Source organism: Peromyscus eremicus, chromosome 22 (assembly GCF_949786415.1).
Source record: "Peromyscus eremicus chromosome 22, PerEre_H2_v1, whole genome shotgun sequence".
Lineage (NCBI taxonomy): Eukaryota > Metazoa > Chordata > Mammalia > Rodentia > Cricetidae > Peromyscus > Peromyscus eremicus.
The window spans coordinates 31,024,861-31,044,387 of record NC_081437.1 but is presented as its reverse complement, the minus strand read 5'-3'; the positions used below and the strand labels follow the sequence as shown (position 1 = coordinate 31,044,387).

General features: G+C 38.3%; 1 protein-coding gene across 4 annotated transcripts in view; it reads right to left on the bottom strand.

Annotated features, from left to right (window-relative positions):
• Window positions 1–19,527, bottom strand: part of Smc6 (structural maintenance of chromosomes 6) — a 59,119-nt gene that overhangs the window by 21,194 nt on the left and 18,398 nt on the right. For all 4 annotated transcript variants that reach the window (XM_059248613.1, XM_059248612.1, XM_059248611.1 and 1 more), the window contains exons 9-20: window positions 17,022–17,141; window positions 16,830–16,928; window positions 12,591–12,737; window positions 12,105–12,193; window positions 11,766–11,930; window positions 11,068–11,246; window positions 10,228–10,432; window positions 7,282–7,396; window positions 6,808–6,968; window positions 4,186–4,321; window positions 2,832–2,912; window positions 1,367–1,537 (exon numbers count right to left, since the gene is read on the bottom strand). In XM_059248613.1, coding sequence (XP_059104596.1) covers window positions 1,367–1,537; window positions 2,832–2,912; window positions 4,186–4,321; window positions 6,808–6,968; window positions 7,282–7,396; window positions 10,228–10,432; window positions 11,068–11,246; window positions 11,766–11,930; window positions 12,105–12,193; window positions 12,591–12,737; window positions 16,830–16,928; window positions 17,022–17,141 — 1,668 coding nt within the window. The remainder of the gene's footprint in view (window positions 1–1,366; window positions 1,538–2,831; window positions 2,913–4,185; window positions 4,322–6,807; window positions 6,969–7,281; window positions 7,397–10,227; window positions 10,433–11,067; window positions 11,247–11,765; window positions 11,931–12,104; window positions 12,194–12,590; window positions 12,738–16,829; window positions 16,929–17,021; window positions 17,142–19,527) is intronic.

Below are 19,527 nucleotides of genomic sequence, written 5' to 3'. Positions count from 1 at the left end.
GAACTCAAAACAGAACTCAGAGCACAAGAGAGTACGTTGGAAGCAGAGCGAAAGCTCAGGGTATGGTGCTTGCACGGCTAGCACACAGGAAGCCCTGCACCACAGACAAAGCACAACAAGAACAGACAAACAGGCCTCAAACACAGCTCGCTCTCCGTGCTCTCCTAATTTTAGTCTCCCGGGTAAATAGTGCATCTGCTAGCTAACTTTTCTTCTTTACTCTGCTTTAGCATGCCATTTAATATTTTAAGGGACACTGTTCACGTCTTTATGTGTGTAAGATTTTAAATGTTTCCTTACTTTTATTGTAGTTTCACTGTTGCAATTCTTAAGACCAAAATTCTATTTTATCTATTCTTCAAATTTTGACATTTACAAGTTTCATTTCTTTTCTCATTTTAAAACAAAATATTAACTGTCTTATTTTTCTTTTCCTTTTCCTTTTTTGTTTGTTTGTTTATGTTTTTGAGACTGGGTATCTCTGTGTAGTTTTGGAGCCTGTCCTGGAACTCACTCTGTAGACCAGGCTGGCCTCGAACTCACAGAGATCCAACTGCCTCTGCCTCCCGAGTGCTGGGATTAAAGGTGTGCGCCACCACCACCCGGCAACTATCTTATTTTTCATTCTTGGGGGTTTTTTGTATGTATTCTGTAGGATCTATTTTTTCATTTATCTTAGTCAATATTATTTTTTGTCTTTCTTCTACCTTAATGTTTAAATTGTACATCCCTAACAATCAGTTCATTCACCAATGAACCATGCTTTATCAATAAAATTTCAAATTCTGGAAATAGAAATTATTCATTCAATTGGCATTGACAGTAGGATACAGGATACCACAACTACCAAACAAAGTCTGAAATTCAGTTTATTAATTTCTTTATAAATAGATAATTTAATTCAGTTCATTTTATTTCCCTAAATCTAGTCACAAGCCGTATATGCTAAAAATAAAAGTCAAAGACATCATGGTGGCACATGTCTTTAATCCCACCACTCAGCAGGCAGAGGAGGACTAGCCTGTTAGTACAAGACCATCCAGCGTTACACAGTGAGACCCTGTTTCATAACATCAAAAAAATCAGCCTCAAATCTAACTGCTGACCAACAGATTGAGTCACACCGTTCACAGCTGCTAATCCAAGAGCAACTCCAGGAAAGATTCTGCTGCTTCTGTGGACAAACAGGTTCTGATCCAATTGTTTATTGTTCTAAAGACAAGAGCAGAATATTTTGTATAAACTGACCTAATTCAACAATTTACATGGTTTTTTTACAACTAACCAGTGAGGCTCTTTAAGACAAGATTCAATGAGTTTGCTGGATACTAAGATGTAACACAAAGACTAACAATTACATACATACCTTAAGTGGATCTGCCAGCTCTGACAGTTGATTAATTTTCAATTTAATTGTGTCGTACTTGTTTTCGGCTTCCAGTTTTAGACTCCTGAGATTCTCCATGTTCTCTTTCTGCTGCTCCATGTTTCTCTCAACCGTCTGCATTTTGACCTTGTTTTCTTCAGCTTCATCCTCCTGGTGACATTTAAAGAACACAGTGAAAAACAAGATACCCAACAACAAACAGAAAGGAGCAATTCTGCGGAGGAAAGGACAACAGGAAAAATCAGAGCTCAGATAAAAACAAACAAACAATGAAATGTTTTCATACTTAAATGGGAATGTATAAAGTAGGGCAAAAAGATTCAAAAGAAGGAATGGTATCTAGCAGTCAAGTAAAACAATATTCGGTTTGAAACTATAACAACTCGCTTACTTTCAAAACGTACTTAGTGTTCATGAGTATGTATTCTGCAACAATGTGGTGTAGGCTAAGTAAAAGGAAATTAAGACATAACTTATGCCTTTATAAAAGGTAGTTTATCAATCAATCAGTCAATAAAAAGCAGAAAACAAGACTACTACTAAAACTCAACAACCTCATTAGGCAGCTCTACAGTCCAGGAACCGCTCCTGTTCTGTTCAGTGCTTACTGTACAGAACACGCTGCCACTCATTACGTAGGACGTGAATGATGTGATTCTTCGTTGTACTCCAGAAAAAGTTATCAAACAGATAGCTAAAAAAATCTAAATACAAGCCGGGCGGTGGTGGCGCACGCCTTTAATCCCAGCACTCGGGAGGCAGAGCCAGGCGGATCTCTGTGAGTTCGAGGCCAGCCTGGGCTACCAAGTGAGTTCCAGGAAAGGCGCAAAGCTACACAGAGAAACTCTGTCTCGAAAAACCAAAAAAAAAAAAAAAATCTAAATACAGAAAAACATGCAAAAAATGAGATGGAAGCCGGGTGGTGGTGGTGTGCACCTTTAATCCCAGCACTCAGGAGGCAGAGCCACATGGATCTCTGTGAGTTTGAGGCCAGCCTGGACTACAGAGTGATTTCCAGGAGAGGGACCAAAACTACACGGAGAAAACCTGTCTCAAAAAAAAAAAAAAAAAAAAAAAAAGAGAGAGAGATGGAACCTAGAGAAAGAAATCCAAGATGAACCTTGACAGGAAAGGTAGTCCTGACCTCTGGCCCCAAAGTCAGGGAATGCCAGGTGCTCTCGGTATGCTGTTGAGACGCACACTTTGCTAATGTTTGCCAGTATGCGGTAGAAGAAAACTCTACTGTGCATGCAGTCACATACGCAGAACACTGAGAACTCTTAAGGCCACAGTCCAGGTAGACTCTGATATATTCTATGAATGGTAAGGGTGATCACTAAGAATAGTTGCAATTAGAAGATCTTTGAAAAAGTGAGACCTGCGAGCCAAGAAGCTAACTTACAGTTTTACCCTTTAACATTTAAACGGAAGCAAAGTACTTTACCAAGGTTGCAATATCTACAGATTGGTGTTCTTCTATATTCTCAAGTTCCCGAATTTCAGAAATATTTTTTCTTATTTTCATCTAAAAAGGAAGTATATAAAATTTAATAAAAACCAAAGTCCTTGGAAGAAGATATTAAACCACAAAGCTCTATTATGCTTATAATGTAGCAGGATCTAACATCATCCAAAGGGATATATTGGTATAAAATGAACCAAAGGGGTGAGTGTGCACGTGCATTCCACCATGATCACTCTCACTACTAATCCGTGTCTATGCAAAGAAGATACAAGAAATCCACTTTAGCATTCAAAATAACCACACTATTGAGTCAATAAGAGAAAATACTCTATAAAGTATCGAATGTTTCAAATTATTGAAAGATTAAAAGTCCAGTGTTTCCCAAAAGCCCAAATAATTCCTTGGGAGGTCTAGAAGTCCACGTAGTCAAAACTATTTTCTGAAAAACCACTGTAATATTATCCATCATTTTTACTAATGCTTTCTTTCAAATTTATAGGTAGCTTACAACTGTACCTAACATATCAAAACAACAAAATTTTATTTTCATTTCTAAAAACTCTAAGTACTGCCAGGCAGTGCTGGCACATGCCTTCAATCCAGGCACTTGGGTAGCAGAGGGAGGTAGATCTCTGTAAATTTGAGGCCAGCCAGGTCTACAGAGTGAGTTCCATGACAGCCAGGGTAATACAGAGAAATTCTGTCTCCAAAAAAACCACCAAAAGCCAAAATAAAACAAAACAGAAAACCCAACAGCAAACTTTAAGTACTGATAAGACACAACACACTTGTGCTGGCTAGTTTTACATCAACTTGACTCAAGCTAGGACCATCTGGAAGAAATCTTAATTAAGAAACCCGCCCACGAGACTGGCCTGTAGGCTAGTCTGTAGCGCAGTTCCTTGATTGGTCACTGATGTCAAAGGAGCCGGCTCACCACAGGCAGTGCTACATTGGGCTGGAGGTCCTGGGTGCTCTAAGAAAGCAGTCTGAGCAAGTCATGAGGAGAGACAGTAAGCAGCACCTCTCCACGACTGCTGCATCAGCTCCTGCTTCTACGTTCTTGCCTCGTGTTCCTTCTGACTTCCTTCAATGATGGACTGTGATGTGCAACTTTAAGCTGGAAACAAAACCTTTCCTCCCCAAGTTGCTTTTGGTCATGATATTTTATCACAGCAAAAGAAACGCTAATTAATATAACATATAATATAGTAATTCCTAAGAAAACAAAGGGAATTGAGGCCAAAATACTGAAGAACATGAATAACAAAATTATACAACTAACTTTGAAATGGTTAAGTTAGGATAACCAAAGGCTATTAATTATTTTTACCTTTATTTCTTTATAATGTAGCTGGCACCTTTTAAGAAGTTCTTCATTTCGTTTAATAGACTTCTCAAGGGCAGACAGATGGTGCTGAAGATTTATTATGTGGGTCTTTCTATTTTCAATTTCAGTCTCCAAATCACTTGATAGAGAAGAAAAAAACAATAAATTAACTCTTATATTAGATATCTTGCTCCCTTACAAGAAAAGTTTATTTGTAGTAACTTATTTACAAAACCCTATTCCATCGAACCAGTTCTATAATCCTATTAAATTATTAAGAAGTTACCAAGTTATTAGTGAATACTAGTAGAAATGTCAAAAGATCATCTAAACTTAAGTTTTATTTATTTGATTAGCAAATATTATAATATGAATTCTATTCTCCAGAAATTATGCACATACATAAATGGAGCCAGAAACAGGACAAAGACTCAACCCCTCAAAAGAAGACAACCAGACTATATGCAACATTAAATATGAATAGGACAAGATACTTTATGTCCTCACAACTACAGTAATGCAAATGTGGTTCTGGAAGAACGTTTTTACCAGCTAGGTCAACTGGGTGATGCATGGGTGCATGTGCGCACACACATGGTGGAGAGAGCAGATTTCAAGATTAGCTTAACAATTCTTATTTAAGAAAAAATACTGAGAGTGTGCAGAGACTGGAGGGAAAAGAGAACCAAGAGATGGAAAACAAGGATGGCAGATGCCCAAATCATTAGGGTCTCCGCAGCAATGTAGCACAAGCTGCAGTCAGTGTTCTGCTTTACTAGTTTACACACGAAAAAGACGTTACCCAATAAGAGACACCAAGCATGAGCTAAGGCTACAAGTTGCTTGTGGGAGATGAGTGTATTCCAAACTAGTGATTAATCCCTAGTTCTGGACTGCAGTTTGTTGGTTTCCATAGCACCGTTCCTGTATAAACTACCCATCCCTTCTGAGCATCTCTGGCTAACACTAAGTATTGGTTGTCTGAAGGAACAAATGAAAACATACACTCGGCAGTAGACTTCAGCGAAGTCTATCAAACTGTTTCATCATGCAGTTCCACACCACACAGGTGATCACCCTGAGAGCCTGCTCAACCATCATGCATGCTTTCCTAACAGGACTGTTTGGGGATGAAAAACTAAACCGAGAGCCACAATATTCATTTGGTGGGTTTTTTCCCAACCTTTTTCTACTGCTAATCAAGAAATTTTATTTAACCAAAACCTTGTAGTAACTTCATACTACTTTAATAGTCACATGAAAACTATTCAACATCTGATAATGAGAAACAACAACCCTCCTTTCCTTAAACATGCAAGTAACTTAGACTCCTTTTCCTTTGGCTCAACTTTCTTAGACACCCTTTCTTTCTCCTGTCAAGAACTTGCTTTCTTTTGTAGTGGTGCTGGAGGATGAATCTAAGACCTCACACATAGTAGGCAGGACTCTACTAATGATCCTTCTGTCACAGTCTCCCAAGCAGCAAGGATGGCACCAGCACTAAATCTTTATCTTAAGATAACTTATTTTACACATACTCTAAGTCATTAACTCAAGCCTAAGCCATCACTTCACCAATCAGAATTATTTTAGTTGGGAACTCAAGATACCAATGGTACCAAAAATTCATTTTTGCAAACCTCTCTATGTAATTAAGGACATGAATCTTTTTTGTACCTTCTCAATTTTTTCTTTTGTTGTTTTTCTGTTGGGAGACAGGTTTCTCTGTGTAGTCCTGGCTGTCCTGGAACTAGCTCTGTAGACCAGGCTGGCCTTTAACTCACAGAAATCCACCTGCCTCTGTCCCACCCCACCATTTCCTGGGCTAAAGGTATGTGCTACCACCTCCTGGTGTAACTTCTCAATTTATCTTCTCTACCAGCCCTATTTTCCTAGGCCTATGGGTTTTGTTTGTTTGTTTGTTTGTTTGTTTCAAAACAGGGTTTCTCTGTGTAGCTTTGCACCTTTCCTGGAACTCACTCTGTAGTCCAGGCTGGTCTTGAACTCACAGATACCTGCCTGCCTCTGCCTCCCGAGTGCTGGGATTAAAGGTGTGCACCACCACCGCCTGGCTCTAGGCCTATGTTTTCATTGTGTTAACCAACTTTCTTTTTTGCTCTCTCAAACAATATAACTCTATATATGAGACAAATAAGGAAGACTATGTCTGAATGTAGCTTAGCATGCTGGACTCTTGCTAAGGAAAAACAATCATTGTGACTCAATAGTGAGCAGTGACACAGCTCTATTTCTTCAACATGGAATGCTTCAAATCTGCCATCCACCCTTTAACAGGAACCACACTAGTCTTCTCTGTACTAGTGTGGTTTAGTACATGTGCTACCCAAGCAAGCACTAGTTACGCTCTCAGTACAGTGTCCTTACAGCTTGTGAACAGGTGACACTATGTAGATCAGCTCTTGAGGACACTCTGTGTAGTTAGTCCTCAATACTGTTGTCAAAATGAATGCTGAATTCCACATCTAGTTAAATCAACTTTTAAGACCAAACACTGAGATCAATCTCAATTCTTCTGTGAAGTAACACCTAAGGGAACGCTACTAAAGAAAATGGAATCCAAAGGAGACAGTGGGAATAATACAGTGAAGCTAACTTAATTCAAACCTGATTTCAGAATCCACATCTCTGCTTAGAAACTTGGGTCTTGTGCTTTCCGATGAATAATAACGTCCTGCAAAAACCTGATCACCATCAGCAGTAAAAGCTTCTCTACAGTTTTTGGGTGGCTTTTGGGACTGCATGACTGCACGAGCTACAGAATTATTCTAGAATACAAAAGAAAGTACATTTTTAAAACACTGCCAAAGTATTTCTGATGGATATACTTAAAAATTTTATCTACTGGTAAGAAAATTCAAGTATTTTTATTTAAACATTGCAATAATTCTCAAAATAATAATGTATTTATGAAATACTTTATAAATAGCCAAAAGTGACAGGTCCCTTAGGAACAAATTGCACAAACCAACCAACTCTATATCACCCCATAGATTTTCCCATGAGATAACAGCAGGACAAACAAAACTGACTATGAAGATTTTTTTAGACGGCATAAAGACTATCAACCACTGGCCTTACTTTGATCAGCAGCACGGTCTCTATGCTCCGCATGTCAATCAGGCTATTTGCAACAACAGCATTGTCTATTTCTAAAGCTGTCAGAACAGTCGGAAACTCTGGATGGTAAGCAGCTCTAGGAGACAGAGGGAGAGGGCAACTTAACAAACTTTAAACACAAAAAAAGAAAAACTATGTAATTTAATGATTAAGTAGACTATAGAGAATATGAAATATCTGAAGATATGTCTGTAAGAGATTCATTTATTTACTGCACAATTACACTAAACAGTGTGTGAAGACACTGTTCTGAGTACATAAAAAAATACAAGCTCATGTAATCTCATAACAACCACTATAACATATCCTCTCTCTTTTTTCTGATGAGGATGCTCCAGAGAGCTTAACAAGTTCCTCAACATCCTAAAGATAGTTAAGTGGCCAAGTTAGAATTTAAAGTAGGCAATACAGATTTGGAACCCAGACTCACAGCCATCATACTCAAACTTGATTATAACAGGTATAATTTCTACTAGAACTGTACACAAAGATAAAAACTAGTTGACAAAAACACATTTTAAATAGCTGAGTAACTATCTCACAGAGATGGCTCATCAAGAATGTCTGATTTGCAAGCAGGAGGACCTGAGTTCAAATCCTCAGAAATCCACACAAAAACCTGGACACGGATGCAAGCCCATCACTGAGGCAAGCAGGTCCTGAGAACTCACTAACCAACAATCCTTTCATAAATGAATAAAATGCATCTTAAGTATCTGATATAGTCGACATTCTAATAATTGCTTTTTTACATTAAAATATATCAGTTATATTTAATTTTCAACCAAAGTTTTTCAACACACATATGCACACATCCCCTTCAGAACATTTAAGTCGGCTAAAGATTACTAAACCTACTCCTATCATATCAAACCGGCTCTTATCAACAGCCGGTCAACAATAAAAATACTAAAATTAAAATCTTTCCACTACTTCAGCAACCCTGTACTTTAGCACATTGGAGTTGATGCCAACTAAAACACTACTTTGCCATCACCCCGACCTTTTTGATTAAACTACAACTTCTGTATTTCTCAGTCTTACCAAAACTGTTCCTCCCAGGCTACACCTGTTAAGCCTGAATATTTCACAAAGCCAGGCAGGTCTGCTTTTTCTCCCAGGCTCCATTTTCTTTGAAATAATTTCTCAGCAGTATTCTCAACTGCTTCTCTCCTCATCACACCCACACATTCTACTTCAGTCTTAATAAAAATAAAGACATTCTTACTGACACCTATAGAGAAGTATTACTAACAAAAAACCCCTGCAGCTAACAAAGTTTTCTATCTTAAGTGGAGTATCATTCAACTTCCTCAGAGATTCTCAGGAGCTGGTTGAGACTTTTCAACAGCATAATTTCCATGCCTCCTACAACTCCAGTTCGATGTCCTCATTCTCAGCTCATGAACTCATTTTATCCAAGATTAGCAGTACACTGCACAAACTTAGCTTACCTTCATACCCTTCCACAGTACACTGTAAGTCAGAGTTGCTATATATTGCTAAGTCTCTGGAAACACATAGGCTGGGAAACAACATGCCAGCTGGGCAGTGATAAGCATTCCCCTTCACCAGGCCCCATGGCAGATCACAGAGCAGTCCACGTAACTGTTCAGGACTAATGGGGGCTAGAGAGACAGCTCAGTGCTTGCTGTTCTTAGAGGACTCCAGCACCAACATCAAGTGCCTCACAACTACCTTTAACTCCAGCACCAGAAAATCAAACGCCCTTTTTTGGTTCTGTGGGAACTCTTCTGTACAAACCACAAGACACTCTACCCCATTATAGTTAAAAATGAAGTAAATCCTTAATTAAAACAAACAACAAAACAGGTTCAAGAGCCGCTCTCCCTCACACAACTTTACAGAACAGCTTCCAACTTCCCCATATGGCACCCACTGAGCAGGCAGGTCACCAGCTTAGGTGTGGGAGTCCACTGGGTCATTTTCAACATAAGCAACTAAGCGTTTCTATCCTTAGACAAATTCATTAAAGGACTTTATTATCTCCTCTGTCTCACATAACAAATGACTTAATGAATCCCTCATTTGAACTATTTTGTGTGATATTTTGTGTTCTGACAAATAAAGCTTGCCTGGAGATCAGAGTGTAGAGCTAATCACTAGTTAACCATAGAGGCCAGGCAGTGATGGCACACATCTTTCATCCCAGCACTTGAGAGGAGGAAGCAGGAAGATCAGGAAGGAGTTCAAGGCCACCAGTCTAAAGGAGAAACAGTAATGGTGCACACCTTTACTCCCTGCACTAGGGAGGCAGAGACAACAATATAAGGGGTGGAGATGCCCATTCGGTCGGAGGACTCGCAGAGGTAAGTAAGAAGGGACCATGGCTGCTCCTTTGCTTCTCTGGATTTTCAGCTTTTAACCCAATATCTGATTCCTGGTTTTATTTGGTACGAGTAATTAGGATCAAGCTTCAGAAATATCCCTGTATTTTATGATCTAATTTTAGTAATGCTTAGAAAAACCAAAGGCAATTATGTGTTTGTATACAAATTTACTCAAAAATGAAATCAGGTAGCGTTAGACTTACAAAACAATCAGAAATAGGATTTATGATGAAAGTGAACATGGAAAGGAAATTTCAAAATTCAATCTTGGAACTCAATACATTTATTTTGTTTCACCTTTTTTTAAAATTTTGCAGTGAGTTTCTAAATCCTAGGTTCAAAATATCTCTTGAATAATTGGAATTACAGGTGTATACCACTGTGCCAAGCTCAAATTCCTCTATTATTGAGTGGAATGATTAACCAGAGAAAGTAAAAGAATTCTGGCTACTGTCCCCTTGAGAGGAAAACACAGTTCTTTTAGCATCCTATGAAATATCTTTTTAATCGTGCACATAATTAAGCAAAACCAGAGACAGTGTAGTTATCTGATTACCTGAGTCTCACATCATATACCTCATTCCGAAATTCAGAAACGATTATCTGTGGCCGAGAGGTCCCTGGTGGATAAAATTTTTTCATCAATGACTGAAGCACTCTCTCATCGGCATGGTTATGGCAACAATAGGCTTGCAGAAGTCCTTTCAAGCAAGATTCAATGGCCAAAGCAAGCTCCGGGTCCCGCAGATGAATGCAAGCACCTATAAGTTACACACACACACACACACACACACACACACCAAAAAAAAAATTATAAGATTCATAAATATTTAAGCAATATAGTTCTACAGAGAGATCAGTCCCTAGAAGAACATGATTAAAATGTTTCTGAAGCCCTAAGTAGAAACAAATGAACATTAGCACAAACTTTGAAATCATACTGTTTAAATCAAGTAACAAATGAGAAGAAAGACACTTTATAAGGAGCCCACGGATCTGAGAGGAACGCCACTTCTGTTTTGTCTCTGTATTACATTGTCATGTCAACAGACTGGCTAATCAATTAACATTCTTACCCCCAATTATCTTTCTCTTCTCAGTTTGTTTTAAAAGAACAAAAGGAAAGGTAGACATTTAAAGGATTTTCTCATTATGTTGAAGAATGTGAGCCAGGGGTGGTGGCACATGCCTGTAATCCCAGGACTCAGGAGGCAGAGACAGGAAGAGCAGGATGAAGAGCTTAGGACTAGATACATAAGACTGTCTGTCCCACACCACTGCCCAAACCGCTTAGTGTGATTCAAGTTTATACATAACTAGACAGCTAGTTTAAATAGACTACTTCCTCGAACTAAGCACTCAAGTTAATGATGTTCTCAATAACAGTGGCAAATACCTAAAGGGCCGATAGGTTTATGAGTAAACTGTCTCCGTCTGTAAGCATCATCTATTGCTTCCAGAAGAGCTGGAACATGAGGACCAAATCTTTTTAGGCGATCAGTTTTACTATCTTTCAGTTCTTTCAATTGTCTCTGATTATAGTTCAGTGTATGCCTCACATCTAAATCTTCTCTCCTAAAATATAAAAGCAGAGAAAGGAAACACATTATGTGCTAAGTTATACAGAAATACTAGGGCTTTTTCCATATATTTCCATGTTAACCAATAATAACCCTACTATGCTAAAAATGTAATTTTTTAAAATTTACAAATAACTGAGTTAACAGACAAAAATAGCCAGCAGTCCTCAAAACACACATTAAAAATGATTCAACAGGAATGGAATGAGAATCCCCCAGATTGTCAAAATGTATGAGTAAAGTGTTAGAAAAAGAAGTTTAATACATTTTCATCAGTTCACGATGGTGGCACAGGTCTTTAATCCCAGCACTCAGGAGGCAGTGGATCTGTGAGATGGAGGTCAAGCTGGGCTACACTGAGCTTTCCAGGCCATTCAGGATTACTTAGTGAGGCCCCGACTCAAAAAAGATGAAGTCAAAAGGCTCTTTACTCCTATCACAGAAAAAGCTATTTTCTCTTCACACTAACAGCAAAACTACATAATATTCGAGTAAGTCGAAGGTGTGAACTCACTTAATTCGGACATGTTCTTGTTTGTCCTTCTCTATAGCTTGCTCAAACTGTGCAGCCTCCTGATTGACGGCACTTTCCTGGTCCTGTAAGGCCTGGACTTTCTCTTTCAACCAACATATCCTTCTCTGCCTTTCCAAGCGCTCTGGTTCCAAAGACTGATCGGTGCTAAGGAGAGTAATAAAACAAAAGTACAAAAATAGGTTAAATAAAATCTAACATTTAAAAGGCATAAGCCACTGTAATGAACTTTCATTAACACCAACATAGAAGATGCACCACTCCCAGTGCGTCATCATTACACAGTGAGGTGACTATGGAAATGCCATGTTACTACACTACCTTTTCTTCAGCTCTTCAATTCTTTTACAAAGCTGTTCATCATCTTTCTTTAATGCTTTATATTCATTTAAGGAGCGGTTATACAAAACCTAACAAAAAATTAAATATATATTAGTAACATGTAGAAATGCATACACACTCCATCAAAGCACACCCATGACCATTTGAAACAACATTTTGTTTTGTTTTGTTTTTTGAGACAGGGTTTCTCTGCGTAGCCCTGGCTGTCCTGGAACTCACTCTGTAGACCAGGCTGGCCTCAAACTCACAGAGATCCACCTGCCTCTGCCTCCAGAGTACTGGGATTAAAGGCATACACCATCACCGCCCAGTTGAAACAACATTTTTTAATGAGTGAACACAACATTTTTATTTTGATCCAGATAGGAAAACTTTAAAAACTTTAAAAAATAGTTAACAGACAACAAAAACAGTCATTATGCTCAGCAGAGTTTTTTGATATTCTAAGTTAATAGATTCCCCCACCTCAGCATCATTAAAGGCTCTTGTCCTTGCGATGACATCTGTCTTCAATGCCATACATTCTGGTGCTCGTGCGTTTGTCTCTTCACTAATTTTTTCTAGTTTATCTTGAATATCTTTGTACTTTTTTTCTGCATCATTAAGTCTGACCTTTAAGAAAAAAACATCACTTTAGTTATTTTTCTTCAACAAGAAAAACAAAAATTATATGGACTGGTCACATTCCAACAAAATTAATTTTAAGACATCAGGTAAGGGCTAAGTGAGATGGCCCAACAGGTAGGGCACCCACTGCCAATCCTGACAACCGAAGTTCAACCTGAGAATCAGCATGCTGAAGAGAACTGACTTTTTCCCCCCTTTAGTTTTTCGAGGCAGGGTTTCTCTGTGAAGTTTTGGTGCCTGTCCTGGATCTTGCGCTGTAGACCAGGCTGGCGTCAAACTCAGAGAGATCTACCTGGCTCTACCTCCCAAGTGTTGGGATTAAAGGCGTGTGCCACAGCCACCCAGCAAGAACTGACTCTCTTAAGCTGTTTGACCTCTTGGCATGACCCAAGGCATGTATGGATGCCAAAGCTTACATATGTGCGCGCGCACAAACACACACACACACACACACACACACACAAAACAAGTAAATAAATGAGATGAAGCCTTTGAAGTTAAAAGGAAAGCTATTAGGCAATCAAACAGTTACATAAAATACTAATTTTGACCCATTTAATTACCCAATAGATGATATCCTCTGAGTATACAAACAATGTCTTTAAATGAAAAAGATTAAAAAAAGACACAATGTAACAGAGAATACACACAAACTGGATACTAGGTAGAATATATCTACGTATAATTATGAAAACATAGAAAAAGAAACTAAAGGTATGCCAGGAAACATCAGGGTGGTTCAAAGAGAAAGAAGCATTTGTGCTGGCAACAGAAAAGGTAAAGTGTGCCTGGACATAGGCATGCACTACCATTGGCTGGCTAAAAATGGTTTTCAAGCAAACAAAAATTTAAAGTTTGTATAATATACTAATTCTTCAGAGACCTATTCAAATGTCAGTCTACAAACAATAATAAAGTCGTGTCAAAAGTGCTGCATAAAAAATGGTAGGAACGGGACTGGACAGATGGCTCAGCAGTTTAAGAACACTTGCTACTCTTACAGAGGGCCCAGGTTTAATTTCCAACAGAAACATGGCAGCTCAAACCTTCTGTAACTTCAGTTCAGGGGGATCCAACAACTTCTTAGGCATCTATGGGCACCAAGCATGTATGTAAGAAAAACACTCATACAAATAAATTTAAAAATTAAAAAGATAAATGGTAGGAAGGATATAACTGTAACTGTAAGATAGTCCTTACCCTCCAAAAGTTTATAATTTACTACAGAAATACCAAAATGCTTACACAGAAGAAAGCCCTACAGCTTTCTTCATAACAACTACTTTTGAAAAAGAGGTGAGCATCTATTACTCAAATTGGGTTTCATTATTAGACTGGGAAATACCTCTGAAGGAAAGTTCTTAAAAACTTCCTCTACAACAAGCTGAGAAATAAGGCTAAGAGGATAAACATATTTGGAGAAAAAAACATAGACTATTATGTCAGAAATAAAATTTGAGTTGAGAGTGGTTGCTGTGAAATAATCCTTTTGTACACTGTGGAGATTTGTTACTTGGATTGGTTTAATAAAAAGCTGATTGGCCACTAGCCAGGCAGGAAGTATAGGCAGGACAACCAAACTAAGGATGTTGGGGTGAAGAAGGCAGAGTCAGAGGGTCGCTAGCCAGACACAGAATGAGCTGGACACACAAAATGGAACAGTGGTAAAAGCCTCAGGGGCAGCACATAGAACAGAAATAGGTTAAGTTATAAGAGCTAGTTAGTAATAAGGTTGAGCTATCGGCCGAGCATTTGTAATTAATATAAGCCTCTGTGAGGGTACTTGGAACTGGTGGCCAGGAAAGAAAACTCCACCTACAAGTGGTGGCAAGGGTTAAATTTCCATTTATTACCTGAAGAGGGAGTGAGAAACCTTGCCTAGAGATCACAAAGCAAATATGCTATTTGCTTCCATAGATAGATTAACAACAGAAGCCTTAAAAGTAAAGACATCTGTTGTCTTAAAGACAGACAAGAAGCAGTAAGCTGGGGAAGATCACATCCTAAACTATCACTATGCTTGGGGGCAGAAATTCCTTAAGCAAAGGAGAATAAAATACTAAGACATAAGTAATCCACAATGACGCACAGAGTAAGATGAGTAAGGCCATCTTATAAAGCACTGCTTCTTAAAGTGAACTGTACCCATGTGATAGCATGCAATGGAATGACGAAAAATGAAAGGAAAATCAAATTCATAATGAATTCAAGGTGTTCCTGGAGTACTTGCCCATGCTGTATCATGCACCTTCACTGCATGCAGCCTTGGTTGTGAACACAGTATGAGTATGAGCATTCTGCACTATATATACACCATTATGTCACATAACAATCACAAACCTGCCTAAAACACACCTCTGCTCAGGTCTGAGAGTTTTATGTTATGAACTGCACTATTTTTATTACATATATAAAGTTAGAGTAACATAATGGTTTAATTAAGAAGAACAAGGACTTTTAATATTTTCCTACCATCATTCCATAGCTTGTATCAAATTATTCTATCTCTGGATTATTACTGTGTTAGGATGTTTGCTTTTAAAAACTGCTCTGAGTTTCTAACTCCAGTTTCATAAAAACAAAAAAACATCAAAACATTACTTAAACCCGGCATGGTGGCACACACCTTTAATCCTAGCACTCGGGAGACAGAGGCAGGAGAATTTCTAAGGGCAGCCTGGTCTACAGAGCGAGTTCCAGGATAGCCAGGGATACACAGAGAAATCCTCCTGTTTCCAAAAGCAAAATAATGCTTAAAAAATTCTTCCTTGAAGCCGGGCGGTGGTGGCGCATGCCTTTAATCCCAGCACTTGGGAGGCAGAGGCAGGCAGATCTCTGTGAGTTCGAGGCCAGCCTGGTCTACAGAGCGAGATCCAGGAAAGGCGCAAAGCTACACAGAGAAACCCTGTCTCGAAAAAACAAAAAACAAAAAAACAACAACAACAAAAAATTCTTCCTTGAGATTAAAATAGAATTTCCAACAATTTCTGAAATTAGCCTAAAAGCCTTCTGTTACTTGGTACTCATAGTGTACTTTGTACTACGTATTTATATAAAGTGGCATTCTCAACACTGACGATTATAAAACTAAAAACATCAGCTCTGAAAAAGACATTAAAGACATTGTATGTCACACAGTATCAAATACTGAGCTAAAGATTTAATTCTTTATGTTAAAAAAATGTACACCCATCTTATTAGTATATAAATTTGCATTAGTCTTTAAAGTAAAATTATATGTTCACCAAAGAATTATGTTAAAATAAATTCCTTTGTCAGGCAGTGATGGTGCATTCCTTTAATCCCAGCCCTCAGGAGGCAGAGACAAGAGGATCTCTGAGTGTAAGGCCAGTCTGGTCTAGTTCTAGGACAGCCCTACAGAGAGAAACCCTGTCTCAAAAGACAAACTGAAATTCCTTTATGATTTAGTATCAGTAAATGTTTGATTTACAAACATATTTATGTACCTACATGCAGGTGATAAAGGGGTGGGAGTGGAGAGGTTTTAAGAAGCTCTCCCTATAAAGATCAAAGGAGCTGAGTTCCACCTTGAGCATGACAATGCAGGAAGCTCTATGGAGCAGCTGCACAGCCTGTGAATATACTAGAACCACTGAACTACACTTGACCAGGCCTAACAAGTTATCTAATACAAACGCTACCAATAGGAAATGTAGATTCTAGATCATGAGTCATAGGACCCTAAAGTTTCTCTAGGCAGTTCTCACTTCTAACTTCTTCAGTTTACTAATACTTAACTTGAAGGCGAATCTACTTGACAGTTATTTCGGGACCTCCCTATTTCTCAAGGGCTCTATGTTTCAATTCCTTAACAAAGTCCTATTGTCCACATGCATGAAAAGTCAGGAGCCAAGTCTCAGACAGGATTATTACAGACAAATACAATTCAATTTCAAACAGTTGCAGCTGCTACACAGTCTTTGGAAAAGTACAGATCTGGTTCAAGTTTAACAGATTTAAGTACGGATAATACACAGGTGGTTTGTGGGTCAAAACCAGCACCAGCAATCTCATGACCTAACTAACTACATCCTTGTAAGAAGAGCCCCTAAGTACCTGCTGTTCTTCCATCTTCCTGTCAAGTTTGGCAGCACGTTCTTCACCAATTTTGATGTTATCTCGAATAGCATTCAATTGTTTTTCAATTTCATTGACCTGAAATACAATCATATACAAAATTATTATAAAGAACAGTTATGAAGTCTGTGAAAGTGACAAATGAATATAGATGAATAAAGTGAAAATTACCACTGCCCAAGCCATTTCATGTTTCAAATACTCTAAATTAGTCTTCATTGTACTTAAACCAGCAATATTTTGAAAACGTTCCTCTTTCTCCAAACACTGGCGCTTTAGTTCAGTAAGTCGCTTAAAAGAAAAACAGATAATTTTACAAACAACAGAAGGAAACATTTTGTGAATATGTTATTTAAAACAAGGCCTAAAATGGTACTACACAAAAGCTTGTTAGAAAATGACTTCATTAAAGTAAAAGACTTTAGTGACGGGTTATTCTAATTATTCTTATCAATAAAAATTCAGGAGCCAGGTATCAGGGTAAGAGCACAAAAGATCAGAGAAGCCACCAGTCCTCCCTACCTGCTCCATTCTTTCCTCCAAAAAGGCCAAGATCTCAGTTCGCTCTGCCTTACTACTTCCTGTTCTATCTATCTAGTCCTCCAAAACCTCTGTGGTTAATTTTGGTCAGCTAGTGGATAGCAACACCCTCTGACTACAAGCAAGTTTTACTTGTCAGAACATGATCAAATACCACACAATACTTTAGTCTTTTGTTACAGTGGTGCTAAGTACAATAATTTTGCTAATCTCTGCACTATAAAAATGATCAAATATTACGAGCAAAGGATTATAGGCTCAAGACCACACAAGTCTTCAAGCTTCCTTTTCATTTCCCGCTTAATTTCCTATCTAAATATCCCTATCTCTTAATTCCCCTAATCTTCAGACAAAGCATAACAACTACCCAAGAACTATTCAAGATACCAGAAAGAGAAGGAATTGATTCCCCCAAATCAAACAAGTCCTAATTCTCTTTTACTAATAAATGAAACAAATAAAAAAGATCATGTCATTAGAATACGTTATTACAGGACTCCCAGACCTCATGTTCTTTACACCTGTGTGGACAGTCCCCTTCAGTCATTTTCTGTATTTAACCAAGCCCCACTGTAATCTTACTTTGACTCCCTATCCAATCCAATTTACCTTCCCTTTGCTAAAATTCTTTCAATCTATTACCAAATCCTTCCAACTTACTACTTTCCCTGCCTCCTCGATTCTCCTCCCTGCCTTTGCCTTCAGAACCTGTACCAGTCAGCAGATGGACACACTCAACAATTCTCAACATTCTTACTACAAACCTAAAGAAGGTATCTGCACGGACTGCTGCAGAAGAGAGGAGGTGGCCTGGTTATCTAATAGGTCGTCTCCGACCCTACAGTTTCATTTCTCCTTTCTCACCAAGTTTCAAGAAAACTAACTATGTCTGCTCCATTTCCTAACTCCTGTTTTTCTCACTACTGAAACCTGCCCCTGCCATAAACATCCGTGAAGACTCTGCAACTTAACAGAGAGAGAAGTTCTGTCAATTTTTACATCTCTCAGCCATGACCACTTCCTTTTCAAATCTCTCTTCCCTTGTCTTATATGGCTCCCGTGACCTCTTCTCATAGTTCAGGCTTGGGTCTGCCTTTCCTGCTCTCCTAGTGATCTACATAAAATATTTTACATATTTGGACTCAATATTTTATCAAGACCCGATTTTACTCCTATATTTCTAATTCATATAACCAACTTCCTATTTGATAACCCTATTAAGACAACATAAAAGCCACTCAAAATTTTGTTTAAAACAGAATGAAACCGGGCATGACTGGTAGAAGTTATTTAAAAATTAAAGATTCAAGTAATTTGCCAGGTGGCCAAAATGTTAACGTATGATTTGACAGCAGCTAAGAAGCCACTGTCTGCTTAAAAAAAATGTTAATATCTTGCTGATATGATGAAACATCTACTATAAACGCATACTATATTTAACATCACCTTGCGTTTTGTACCCAACAAAATAAATGTTATATTAACATTTTAAACTACTTATAGTGAGAATCGATGATACCTTGTACAACCAATTAGTTATACAAGGGATATGAAATAAGATACACCCTTATCTTCTCATTTAGTCTAACAGAGGAAAAAGACATACATATCCCTTATTACAAAACAAAATTACAGTTATTAAATGCCTAATTATAGAAATTTAATTTAGTGGGTAGCTGTTCCAGCTTTGACCTTGAAGCACTGCCTCAGTGAGGCAGCCAGTAACTGCCATGCCTACCACCTATGACCTGCCCCTGGGGCGTGGCCAAGATGGGAGCCCTTAAGACCTGAGATTCATCCCTGCTGGCCCTCGTGGTTCCTCATGATCCTGGATGCTGGATGGCAGACCAAGTCAGAGTTCTCCAGAGAACCCCGCTGGACTGCACCTCACCTGTTCTGGATCCTGTAACCAACCCCTTTACTGGCTGTAAGTTACCCCAAAATAAACCTCTTTTTAACTACAAGGAGTTGCCTTGTTAAATCCTCACATTAATTAAATGTCATATAATTCAGTGTGCTAGAAAAAAATACCATTTGTTTAAAGAAGACATATTTATTATACACAGGAATGTAATTTTGATACTTTTACCTTAAGTAATCTAGGGGCTGAGCTCATCTCAAAAAGATTTACAGTATT